Below are 12,073 nucleotides of genomic sequence, written 5' to 3' on the forward strand. Positions count from 1 at the left end.
AATCCTAGCACTCAGGAGGCAGAGGCAGGAGGATCTGAGTTCGAGGCCAGCTGGTCTACAGAGTGAGTTCCAGGACAGCCAGGACTACACAGACACCCTGTCCCTAAAAACCAAAAACCCAAACCAAACCTATACACCCACCAGTGCCTTCACCCCGGTTGCTCTCCCCGCCCCCAGACCTCAGAGGACAGTGGGGGGCAGAGAGCTGAAGTTTCTGCCCATTCTGTTCCCATGCCTGCCGCCACCTCTGATCCTTCCAGCCCAAGCACACAGGACACAAGTTGCCAAAATGGATTCTAACACTTTATTAGATAAGAGGTCACAAGCCACAGGACTCTAAAGTGCAAGAAATTCACTGGCAACAAAGCCACGTGTACACCGTCTCCCCAGTCCACACCACCTCTCTGTGTCCATCCGCTCACATGAGGTGGGTAGAAGTGGGGAGGAGAGTTGGGACCCGTCATTAAAAACAGAGGACAGCAGGGGCCGAGAACTGGCAGCTGGAGGAGCAGGAGTATTAGTGGCCTGCACGCTGCAGAGGGGCTGCCAGTGATGCTTGCTGAGGGAAGGCTGAAGTCAGTCTAGAACCAGCATGTCTTAGAGCATTCCTCACGGCCAGGCCCTGTCCACCTGTCTGGTCTTCCCAGAGGATTCATGGGCAGTTCAGAGCCTACAGTTAGTTAGGTTTGAGGGTATCCCTGATACACACAACAGACACCAACCCCCGGCAGGTGGCTATTTCAGAAGTGTGGTGGGAGCTAGCCCAGTTGAGGGGTGGGGAGAAGCTATTGTCAGGAGCTGCTGGGTGTGTGCTGAGTGTGAGGTACACGTGCCTACCAATATGGTGAGGGAGTGTATGTGTACAAGCATGCATGTCCCATGCAAATCCCTAAGAGGCAGTACGGCCAAAGGGAGCCCGGCTTCCTTGGGGGACAAGCACTGACTGGTGGGGAGAAGGGAGTGGTCAGCAGAACCACGGGAGAGGCCCTGGTTCTGCAGGGAGCGAGCCACCTGTCTGTTCCCCTTCTAACACTCCCTAGGTCAGTCTGTACCTGCCCGGGTCCTTTCTACCCACATCAGTGCCCCTGATCTCAGCACACCAGACCCGAGGCAGCTGTGCTGACTAGTTTCTATTCTTGTATCAAGCCAGCTCCTCCTGCCTCTCAGGAAGTGAGACAGAATTGGAGAAATCTTCCACTCTCTTCCCCCATCAGAAGTGGGATTTGGGCAGGAACCCCAGAGACCTTGGCTCAAACTCCATTCCAATCTATAGACCTTCTAAAAGAAAGTTAAAGTGCTTTGTTCTGCGTGAATCCCAGAGAGAATGGTAGTCTGCCTGCCAGTCTGCCCTGCACTGTGACACCCTGCTAAATGTGCAATGGTACCCTCACCTGGAACACTACCAACAGCAGGTAGGACAGACCAAATGGGGTAACCACACAGCAACCTCCCCCTCTCTAGTCTAGGCTAGACCCAGCTACCCTGAATAAAGAAGCAAAGCTGCTCCGTGGACCTAGCTCTGAGGAATGGAAGGCCTGAGGACAACCGCAGCTTAGTGACCCAGAGTACTCACTCCCAGCCAGGCACAGCCCATGCTCAGCAGCCTAGACCTGCTGCCGCCGAGCCAGGACTTTGGAAGGCGCTGGGTCACTGGTGCCTGCTGCTCCGAGTCTGAAAACGCCCTGTTACCCCGTAGTCTATAGGACAGGCCTTTCCAAGCCTCCTGGGCCCTGGCTCTGGCTGGCTCCCCCTCTGTCCACAGAAGGAAGGGTGCCCCTTAGCTTTCCCTCCTGCAACCTTAAATTTCTGCTGTGATGGCACAGAGACACAATTCCCTCTGAGTTGTCTGTAATGCCTGTCAGGCTCACCTCTAACCCTGAGCACCTGTGGGCCCCAGGGACCTGGTTTCACTAAGCAATGCCCGACAGCAGTGATACAAGGACTTGACCGGGAAAGCCGAAAGGGCAGTGCGGGTTGATTCCTGAGGCCCACAGTGCGGGAGCTGAGGAGAAATCAAGCATCGATATCCACCCCAGCCCATGGCCACCCCTCTGATCTGGAGGTGCGGCTTCTCACATCTGAACTCTCCTGGGAGACCAGGTTTCCGGCGTGCCTGTTTCCCTTCTCACTGAGGCAGGGTGTCTCCTTGGGATCCAGCGGAGGCCTAGTCACACAGGAGTGGGTGGGGGTTCTCAGCATGGAAGACATGGCAGGAGCTGGAGCAGCAGTGGTGTGTGCCTGAAGCCAAGACAGGGCTGCCACAGCAGCACTGTCCCGGGCCCAGAGGGCTAGAAGCCGTCCGTCTCCCTCTCGATGCCCACATACTTGAGGGCATCAGCTTGGCTGTACCTATCCCAGAGCAAGGAGGAGGAGCTGGGTTACTCTGTGCTTGAGAAGGTGGGGTCCCCTCCTGTCTCACTTCCTCCCGATTCCTAGCCGCCATTTGGAATGATCCTAGCTCTGAGGCAAACAATGGCAACCAGACCCTCTTCCTCCACCCACGGTAGCTGCTGTAAGGCCCAAAGCGATTCTACCAGTCACTCCTGCCTCATTCCCGACCGCCTCACCGATAATCAAAGAAGAGCTCTTCGCCAGCCTGAATTGCTCTCTTGGCAAAGATCCCAATGCGGTGATCTCCATTCACCATGACCACTGCAAAGAGGAAGGACAAGACGGGCTGTCTTCCTAGTCACTCTAACTGCAGGCCTGCGCCTGGGGGGACTCGGGGCTGACTCTCCAAATCCCCAGTAGAATCAAGTGGAAGAAGAGTAATCGTGACGGCATTTGCCCCTCTGCTTCTGACTCTGCTACTGTAACCAGTGATGTTGGGGGAAAGAGCGACCTTTAAATCACGATTGTGGGAAAGCACTTTTAATGTAGTCAGTGAAAAAAGCCACGCATGAAAGGGAGAGGCCTAGAATGAAGTCAGGTATTAATCATGAGTATCCCTGAAAAACCTGAAGATGAGCTGGGCGGCAGTGGTGCATGCCTTTAGTCCCAGCGCTCAGAAGGGAGAGGTAGGCGGATCTCTGAGTTTGAGACCAGCCTGGTCTACAGAGCTAGTTCTAGGACAGCCAGGGCTACACAGAGACACCCTGTCTCAAACAAAACAAACCAACAACAAAAAACAAAAGTTAAAGAAAGCTGAATGATGGATAAAAATCATGGTGCATGAGGTATTTAGCCCACCCCACTTCCTAGGCTACTGAAGACTCACTCACCTTTGGCATAACAGTTGGGGTTCACTGAATGGTTTGCAAAGCGAATTTTGTTTCCTTTCCGGGTAGCATCCACTACAAAATCTACATGACATAAATCAAAGAAAACCATGAGTGTCCCAGGAAACGCTACACTTTTTTGAGGGGGCGGGGGAGGGACAGACGGACGGACAAGGTCTAGCTCTGTGGCCCAGAATGGCCTAGAACAGATGGCATAATCCTCATGCTTCAGCCTGCTACTGTTGTGGGGGTGTGTGCCACTGTACCCCTTTTTGTTTGTTTGCTGGAGACAGGATCTCCACGTGCAGCTCAGGCTGGCCTCCAATTCGTGGTATTTCTCTTGTCTCAGCCTCACGTGCTGGGATGACAGAGATGAACCACGTGCCCCGCTGCTTCAGTTCCACACTTCTTTAGCTCTAGTAAAACCAGTTCAGTGGCAACGGAAACACTTCAGTCCACTGGGACCGTGAAGCCCAGACTGTCACAGGAGCGGACGGCCTGCCTCCTCACGCGGGGCGCATCCCCTTTGGTCCTCCCTCGGCATTTTAGATCTCCTCCCACCTGCTGGGTAGGGCAACTTCTCAAGTGGAAGTGCCCAGTGTTCCCATTCCAAACACAACTCAGAAATGAACCAGAGCCTGTGGGGCTCCCAAGTTCAACCACAGCACTTTGCTTGAAGTATCTGTTGGAAAGATTTGAGCCTGGATTCCGGCAGAGGCTGCTTAGTGTCAAGACTTGCACATGATCACCTTGGTATAAAAGGGAGGCCATGCCATACCATTGTTGAGGTTGAAGAGGAAGCTGGACATATATTTATCATAGACCTTCCCTCGCCGATCAGCCTCATCCTGAGAGATGAGCTGGAGGAGTAGACAAGGAACAAGAGGATGTCAGGCTGCCTGCTCAAGGTACACCTGAGCTGGGAGAGGCAGTGTAGGACGGCAAGCTCGGGCTACACTAGTCCCATCTCCACCCAGGCTGACCAGGGTGAAGGCTGGGGAGAGCCAGACACCAATGCTTGACAAACAGTGGTCTGTTTCCGGACTGCAAACAGTTCTGTGGGATCCCCTGAGAGGCCACATGAAAACTGGGCTGAGTTATTTAGAGATTAACTTACAGAAGCCTAACCCACAGAAAATCAGAGAGCTTCTCGTTGGTACCTTCCCAGTGAGAATGTGGGCTGAAGCTAGAGCACTCACCTCACCACAATATTCAGAAATGAACTCATTCTTCTGCACAGACTCCTTGATGAAGGTGCCCCATCCGGCCACATCGGAAGGGGCCAGCAGCAGGTGCTGGGGGAGAGGGAGGCAAGCCTTAGTGACAGGGAGGGTGTGAGTGGGTGTGAGCTGCGTGTGCACACGTGTGATGGGAGCAGGTGGAAACAACTAACAACTGTCAGGGGAACCTGAAGACAGAGAAGGGTCCAAACCATTCTGCTCTTGGGGGTGGGAGGCTGGGGGACCTGGGCAAGGACTGGAAGTGGTGAGGGAAACAGGACACTTTCTTCCTCTTCCTTGGGGACCTCCCAGGCTGAGTCGGGGCATGCACTGTATGTAGGAGGTAGAAGGGCACCACTGGGGTCCAGCGGTAAAGCGCTTGCCTCCCTTGCACAGAGTCTGAAACTCCAACACCAGAGGAGAACAGCATTGTTAGCATCCACGGTGCATACCCCTCTGCTCCTTTTGGCAGGACTGAAAATTTGATTACTCTGACCACTGACAAAATGTGTCAAGCACTTTCACACGCAAACTCTCCGAGGAGCCAAAGGAACAAGGCCACCTGGGACCATTTCCTCTTTCCCACTGTGATCTAGACCCAAGAAAAGACCTCACCTTTTTGAGGCCACGCTGGATGCTGCAGTTTTTGCAAGACACCACCTTGCTGTCCCAGTGCTCTGAGGCCCCACAGGTGAGGCACAAGTCAGGGTCACACTCGCGTACTGCCAGATAGCAAGGGCACTGCTTGGTATTGCACTGGGTCTTACAGCGACACCCGGGAAAACGGTTCTGGCCTGAGTGGGGAGATGGGGATGGTTAGGAAGCAGGCCCGCACTGACGCAGGTCAGACTCAGGGACAGCGGAGCAATCAATGGGGCAGGTTCAAGAACCCTTCGCAGAAGAGACAGAAGGGTCCTTCCCCTGAACACCTGGCCTTTCCCCCTTAGACAATGAAGTGCCTCCTTCAGGGATCAGGAGACGGCTCAGTTGGTAAAGTTCTTGCCATGTAAATATGAGAAATTGGATCTGATCCGGAGAACCCACATACAAAAGCCAGGCATGGCAGCACCTACGTGCTCTAACCCCAGAGCTGGGAAGGCAGAGACAGATGGATACCTGGAGCTCACTCATCAGATAGCCTTACCGTAATAAGCAAGCTCTTAATCCCAGTGAAAGATCGAATCTAAGAACACAAGGTAAGTGGCTCCTGAGAAAAGGCACCCAAGGCTGACCTCTGACTACACACACATACACACAGGCACACACACGCATGTGCGCCCTTACACAGACGCACATACTATGAACTACTTCCCAACATTCAAGTCCAACAGACAGAAAAGCAGGTGAGACCCAACAGGGCCCCCTCTCAGCCTTGTTGACAGAATCTGGAAGCGAGGTGGAGAGAACCCCATGGAAAATGAAATCAGTGCTTTTCACAGTAAATCCTCATCAAAACAAGTATCATTTTGAGAACTGAATGCATCCGTTCTGTACCATCCTCCACCCATAGCCCTCCCCGACACTAGCACTTATCTACTGTGGCTAAGATCATTATCTGTTCCTTCTTAGGTGACAGTCACAGCGCATCTGCCCGCCTGGCACAGCCTTCTGCAAGCCCAGAGGCTGCCGTCAACTACATGGCCTGAAGCAGGAAAAGTGAGGTGGGATAAGAAGTGAGAACTCGGGAGGCAGAGCCAGGCGGATCTCTGTGAGTTCGAGGCCAGCCTGGGCTACAGAGTGAGATCCAAGAGAGGTGCAAAGCTACACAGAGAAACCCTGTCTTGAAAAACCAAAAAAAAAAAAGAAGTGAGAACTGATTTTCTGCTGACCTCCAGACTCCTGTCTCTTACCAGATATATATGTAGAAACATACATCCATATGTGTGTGTGTGTGTACGTACACATATATATAAATACTTACTTTTAAAAGATTTATTTATATTTTATGAGTATATGTGTATGCTTGCTTATTTATGTGCAACACATGCATGCAGTATCCACAGAGGACACAAGGTGGCGTTAGATCGCCCTGAGCTATAGTTACAGGTAGTTGGGAGAGTGCTAGGAACAGAATCTAGGTTTTCTGCTTTTAACTGCTGAACCATCTCTCCAGCCCCCTACATACTTACTTTTAATTTTAATTATATGTGTATCTGTGGGTGAATATGTGCACCTGAGTGCAAGAGCCCTTGGAGGCCAGAAGGTGGCATCGGATCCCTTGGAGCTAAAGCTGTATTTCCTTGTAAGCTGCCTGATGTGGGTGCTGGGAGCAAAACTAGGGTATTCTACACGAACAGTATGCACTTTTACCCATCCTAGCTCCTCCTACGAGATAGTCAAACTCCTCAGCCAAGTATGGTGGTGCACACCCTTAATCCCAGCACTCAGGAGGCAGAGGCAGGCTGATCTCTGTGAATTTGAGGCCAGCCAGGACTGCACAGTGAAACCCTGTCTCAAAAGAAAGCAAAATACTGGGTTGGGGATTTAGCTCAGTGGTAGAGCGCTTGCCTAGGCAAGGCCCTGGGTTCAGTCCTCAGCTCAAAAAAAAAAAAAAAAAAGAAAGAAAAAAAAAAGAAAAAGAAAAAAGAAAGCAAAATACAAAACAACAACAAAATAAACTCCAGCTAATATGGAAATGAAGGCTCTTTACCCCCTGCTCAATGAATACATACTAAAACAATGTGTTCTAAAGAACTCTAGCTGGGGTGAGTGTAGACAGAGTGCTTGCCTCGCAAGTACACAGTCATTGATTCAATCCCTAGAACCACAACCAATCAGTCTTCAGTTAGTAAACAAAGAATTTTCCATGGGTCCAGAGTGGTGGCACACACCTGTAATCCCAGCAGCTGGGAAGGACGGGCAGGAGGATCAGGACTTCAAGGTCAGGCCTGGGTTATACAAGAACTCTCAAAATCCCAAAAGGACTCTCTGTATGTATTTTTTCTCTGTTCTTCAAACTTTCTCTAAATTCTGTTTATTTGGTGGGTGCACACACAGGTGTAGGCGCATCCTGCCACTCAGGTATGGAGGGAGGTGAGAGACAGACAACAGGAAGCAGCTCTCTCCTCCCATCCCTGGCTCCAGGGGTCTAACCCAGGCTTCCTGGCAAGTTCGCTCTGCCTGACCTGCTGAATCACGGCACCGGCCGCTTTCTCTTTCCCTTTTTTCTCTCTGCCTCCTCTCCCTTCCCTTCTTCTCCACTTCTCTCTCGTGAGGGAGGCAAGGTTTTGTCTGGGTTCAAGTCAGTCACCTGCCTTTCTCCCAATGCTAGGGTTCTAGGTATGTACCACTGTATCTAGCTAAACAAATCTGGAGGTGGTGGGGTTGTTGAAAAATGGTTTCATTAGTAGCATAGGTTGACCTTGAACTCTGATACTCCTGCCTCAGACTCCTACAGTAGAGTTCCAGACCTAGTTAGTTACACACTACCACACTCAACCCATATAACCTTTTTTCCACTTTTATTTTTATTTGTGTGTATGTCAAGTGTGTGCAGATGCCCGAGAACAGAAGGAGTCAGATCTCCTGGAGCCGAACTCACAGGCGGTGGTGAGGGGCCTGACGTGGGTGCTGGGAACCAAACTCAGGTCCTCTGGAAGAGCTTTTAACCACTGAGCCACCTCTCCAGCCCTAACACTTTTTAAAAACAGCATCCTAAAGAGGAGACTGTGCATGCACCTTAGGAAAAGCTCCTGTTTCTCAGTTCTCCCTGGAAGGAGAAGATGGGAGAAACACTGTGTCCAGTTCCTGCTTCTGGAATCCCCACATGACTTTCCCAGCTGGGGAAGGCGGCACACACCTGTCTGTAATCTCAGCTACCTAAGCGGTGGAGAAAGGAAAACTGAAAATACAGAAAGTGGGTGGGGGAAGGAGGAGGAGAGGCTCGGTGAGACCAGGAATTGGGGCGCTGTTATAGAGTAGAGTAGGGGCTACGGAGATGACTCAGCACCAGGAACTGGCTGTTCCCCCAGAGGACCTGGGTTCGATTCCCAGCACCCACATAACGGCTCACAACTGTCTGTGACTCCGGTTCCAGGCGGTCTGACTCCCTTTTCTCACCTCCTTGGACAGGACGACACGCATGCCCACAGTGCAGACATACATGCAGGCAAAACACTCATATACGTAAAATAATAAAGTAACGCTTTAAAATTAAAAAACAGAACCAACCAGCCCCAACTTTTCCAGACGGTTCACACCTTCCTGCCCCGTAGGATGCCTGAAGCCTAGCAAAGGGAAATCATGGGTCTACAGGCAGCTATGGGCAGGAGGGAGCCTGGACACTCCAAGGCCACCCACTCTAGTAGACGACGGTGAAAGCAGGGTGCTCTTACAGTCTGGGCTGCACTGGCAGAACTTCTCACAGAAATTCTGGGTCATGATGCAGGGGCAGGTGCTGTCACAGGGACGGTCCGGGTGGTCACAGGGTTGGTAGTTATACACCTGTGTAGAAGAGTTATCTAGAAGAGAATACAGCAGGACACCACTGTGACCAGGCTCCCCGATGCCCTCCCCTCCAAAGGTTCCAGTGCTTCAGTCAAAGCAGGGTGTTCCCACCATTACCTTGGACGCACTTAACACCTGATAAAGCGGCTGACCCCTGAGCACAAACACGTGAGGTATCTGCTTTGTGGGTAGGGTGTGAGATGGCCTGAGATAACAAGGCAGCTACTCTAAACATGAAAAGAAGTCTGGTGCTGGCATACAGCACACTAGAAAACTCAGAGACCGCAAGGCCTTGAGTTATCTCCTGAGAGGGCATCTCAGCTGTAGCCACTGACTCAGCCCTTAAGACGCTGCAAAGAAATCTGCAATCTGCAGAAGCAGCCAGGGTCAACAAGACAGCTCTAGGTGTGGCAGGGTGATAACCGCAGGGTGAGGCCTCGGTCTGAACTGTGAGTGAGTGAGGTGTGTGTGTGTGTGTGTGTGTGTGTGTGTGAATGGTGCCTAGGATGGAGCCCATGACCCTGAACATGCTAAGCACATACTCTACTCTGATCTATTCTCCACCTTTCTTCAACTGAACTCACCTTTCTTCAGCTGAATTTTCCTGCAGTGTGCGGCCCACAACCTAGGAGACAAAGAGAGATGGGGCAGGTCTGTGTCACGGTCCTCTGCAGATGCAGACAAACGACAGCGTGCCCTGCTCTGACGGATAGTTTGACAACTGCGAGGTACCTCCCAGAGTTCCGTAACAGGAGGCATCGACCTGGGACGCAGATCGAGAGCCTGTCTCAGGAAGCAAAGCTCACGAACTTGTCTCTTATCACACTGCTCCTTCTTCCTCTTCCTGCCTTCGCCCCTTTGCCAGGCAGAGCTCTAAGCCACCAGGTGGGAAAAGCTTTCAAGAGCGGCAGGACTTCCTCTGCAGCTAGAGCCAGATCTACCTCCTTTCTTTGGTTGGTAACACACACCAGGAAAACCCGCTATCAGAGTGATTTTATTTTCCAGACAGGGTCTCACCCTGTAGCCCTGGCTAGCCTGACACTATGTAGACCAGGCTGGCTTTGAACTCACAGAGGCCCATCTGCCTCTGCCTCTCGAGCACTGGGATTAACCATGCCCAGCTATTGACTTTCTTCAACTTCCAAACAGTAAACCATGTTTTATAACTCTGAAAAACAACACATATAAATACACAGATAAAGAAAAGGAACAAACTCCTCAGAGTTGACAAGTGGAGAAGATGGTCCCCACCCAAGAAGGGGAAGCAATCTTAGCACAGAGCTACAAGCCAGCCATGTCCTACTGGCTAGAAACGCAAAAGAAAAACCAGCCAGCCAGCTCAAAAGTCCTCAGTGTGGACAAAAGCGAAGAGCTGCCCTAGTCGCCGATTCTCAGGGGGTCTGAGGACACTGGCTCTCATCTAAGTGTCCCAATCAGATAGGCTGCCGCTGCCCAGTGCAGTGCGTGGCCAAGAGAGAGGCAGGGGTGATACGGAGAGGTCAGAGCACAGACGACCGGGCTGTAAGGGTTCCTGTTGCCCTTGCCTGTGTTTTCTTTTCTTCTTCTGGGAAGGGTTCATGAGCTCATCTGTCGGCAGCTTCAGGATGAGGGACTCCTTGACAGCAAACTGGAAGACCTGCAAGAGAAACCCACAGGACCTGTCACACCTCTGGGGCCAGGTGACCAGGCAAGTGACCGGGCAGGTGCTGGGCTCGTTACGGGTCTGGGACTGCAAACAGCTAACTGGGCTTCTTTTTAGTCCGAGAGAAACAGGTGTGGCTGGGGTAGGGGTCACCGGCTCTGAGGTTTACTTAGACTCAGGGAGCAGAGTTACTAAACACAGCACTGCTGTCCATCGTCACTGGCTTTCATCGACCATCCTGCAAGCACAATGAACTGCTCAAGTAGCTCTGCCTCTGTTAGGAAGGGCATGGCAGGTGCTGAGTGAGGCCTGATGGGAAGGCTGTCACTAGGCTAAGCACCAGCTCCCTCTGCTGGCTGTCCGTCAGGGCAGCACTTCAGGAAGGCTGGCTCCTCTTCTCTTCCACACGCTTCTTCCTTTACAGCATTTCTTCTGAGTCTCCTGTCCCTCTCTTCCCTATTTACTCCATCTTAGACTATGGAACCTTGTGATAGTCTGTGAAAACTATACACAGTACCAGGAAAAGATGCCTTAAAAAAAAAAAAAAACTAAACATCATTTTACAGACTGTGAGGTGGCAAGATGGCTCAGCAGGAAAAGCAATTGCCAGGCAACCCTGATGACCTGAGATTGGTCCACAGATCCTATTGTTTAAGGAAAGTACCAACTCCCAAAAGTTGTTCTCTGCTCTCCACAGAACTGCTACAGCACATGCACACTTCACACTATACATCACACACACACACACACACACACACACACACACACACACACACACACACTAATAATAATAATAATAAAATTAAAAAAGAATCCGTGTAGCAAGGAAACAGATAAGGGTTCCAAAATGGAAGTCCAATCCCTTCTGCTCACAGTTCTCTCCACCAGTCACACGAAGGAGCAGAAGCAGGTTCTCAAGCCCTTCTGAAATACCAGGCCTAGCAATCCTTGAGTGTGCTCCTTGCAAAAGACTACAGAGACCTGCAGGAGTCAGGGAGCCATGTGATCGGGGATCTGGCACTGGGCCCCTTCTTGCTGGACAGACTGGCTCAGATACCCGACTCTCACTTCCGGTCTGTGTTTTTCTTCCTGTCATCTTTTTTCTTGAAGAATTTAATTTCATCTTCATTTATTCATGGTACATGCATGTAGGACTGCAGTGTAAGTGTGAAGGCTGGGGGACTATGAATAGTTGGTTCTCTCCTAATGGGTGGGTCCTGGGGATTGAACTTGGGTCATCATGCGCCGTTACCTGCAGAGCCATCTTATTGGTCTGCAGTCTTTTCTTGCCTCTGGAGCATCAGGGGCTGCTGTCAAACTGCATTTCCAGGGATGGTAAGAGCGAAAAGGCTGAGGTCTGCGCTCAGGTATTGGGGGTGGCAATTAGAAAACCTAGTGATAGGAAACCTGGAATAAAGTATGTGAAGAAGGGCTGGGTGTGGTGGCGCACACCTTTAACCCCAGCACTGGAGGCAGAGGCAGTGGATCTCTGTGAGTTCGAGGCCAGCCTACTCTACATAGTGAGCTCTAGGCCAGTTAAACCTGTC

The 12,073-nt window shown here is 51.4% G+C and overlaps 1 protein-coding gene across 9 annotated transcripts in view; it reads right to left on the reverse strand.

The window, feature by feature from the left end:
• Positions 1–290: 290 nt before the first annotated feature.
• Ezh1 (enhancer of zeste 1 polycomb repressive complex 2 subunit) overlaps positions 291–12,073 on the reverse strand; it is a 38,418-nt gene continuing 26,635 nt past the window's right edge. For all 9 annotated transcript variants that reach the window (XM_042282829.2, XM_006992923.4, XM_076577659.1 and 6 more), the window contains 9 exons: positions 10,429–10,520; positions 9,469–9,509; positions 8,773–8,898; positions 5,054–5,232; positions 4,418–4,513; positions 3,997–4,078; positions 3,222–3,302; positions 2,568–2,652; positions 291–2,349 (listed from right to left, as the gene is read on the reverse strand). In XM_042282829.2, the coding sequence (XP_042138763.1) occupies positions 2,289–2,349; positions 2,568–2,652; positions 3,222–3,302; positions 3,997–4,078; positions 4,418–4,513; positions 5,054–5,232; positions 8,773–8,898; positions 9,469–9,509; positions 10,429–10,520 (843 nt within the window). In that variant the 3' untranslated portion in view covers positions 291–2,288. The remainder of the gene's footprint in view (positions 2,350–2,567; positions 2,653–3,221; positions 3,303–3,996; positions 4,079–4,417; positions 4,514–5,053; positions 5,233–8,772; positions 8,899–9,468; positions 9,510–10,428; positions 10,521–12,073) is intronic.

Source organism: Peromyscus maniculatus, chromosome 8, assembly GCF_049852395.1.
Source record: "Peromyscus maniculatus bairdii isolate BWxNUB_F1_BW_parent chromosome 8, HU_Pman_BW_mat_3.1, whole genome shotgun sequence".
Lineage (NCBI taxonomy): Eukaryota > Metazoa > Chordata > Mammalia > Rodentia > Cricetidae > Peromyscus > Peromyscus maniculatus.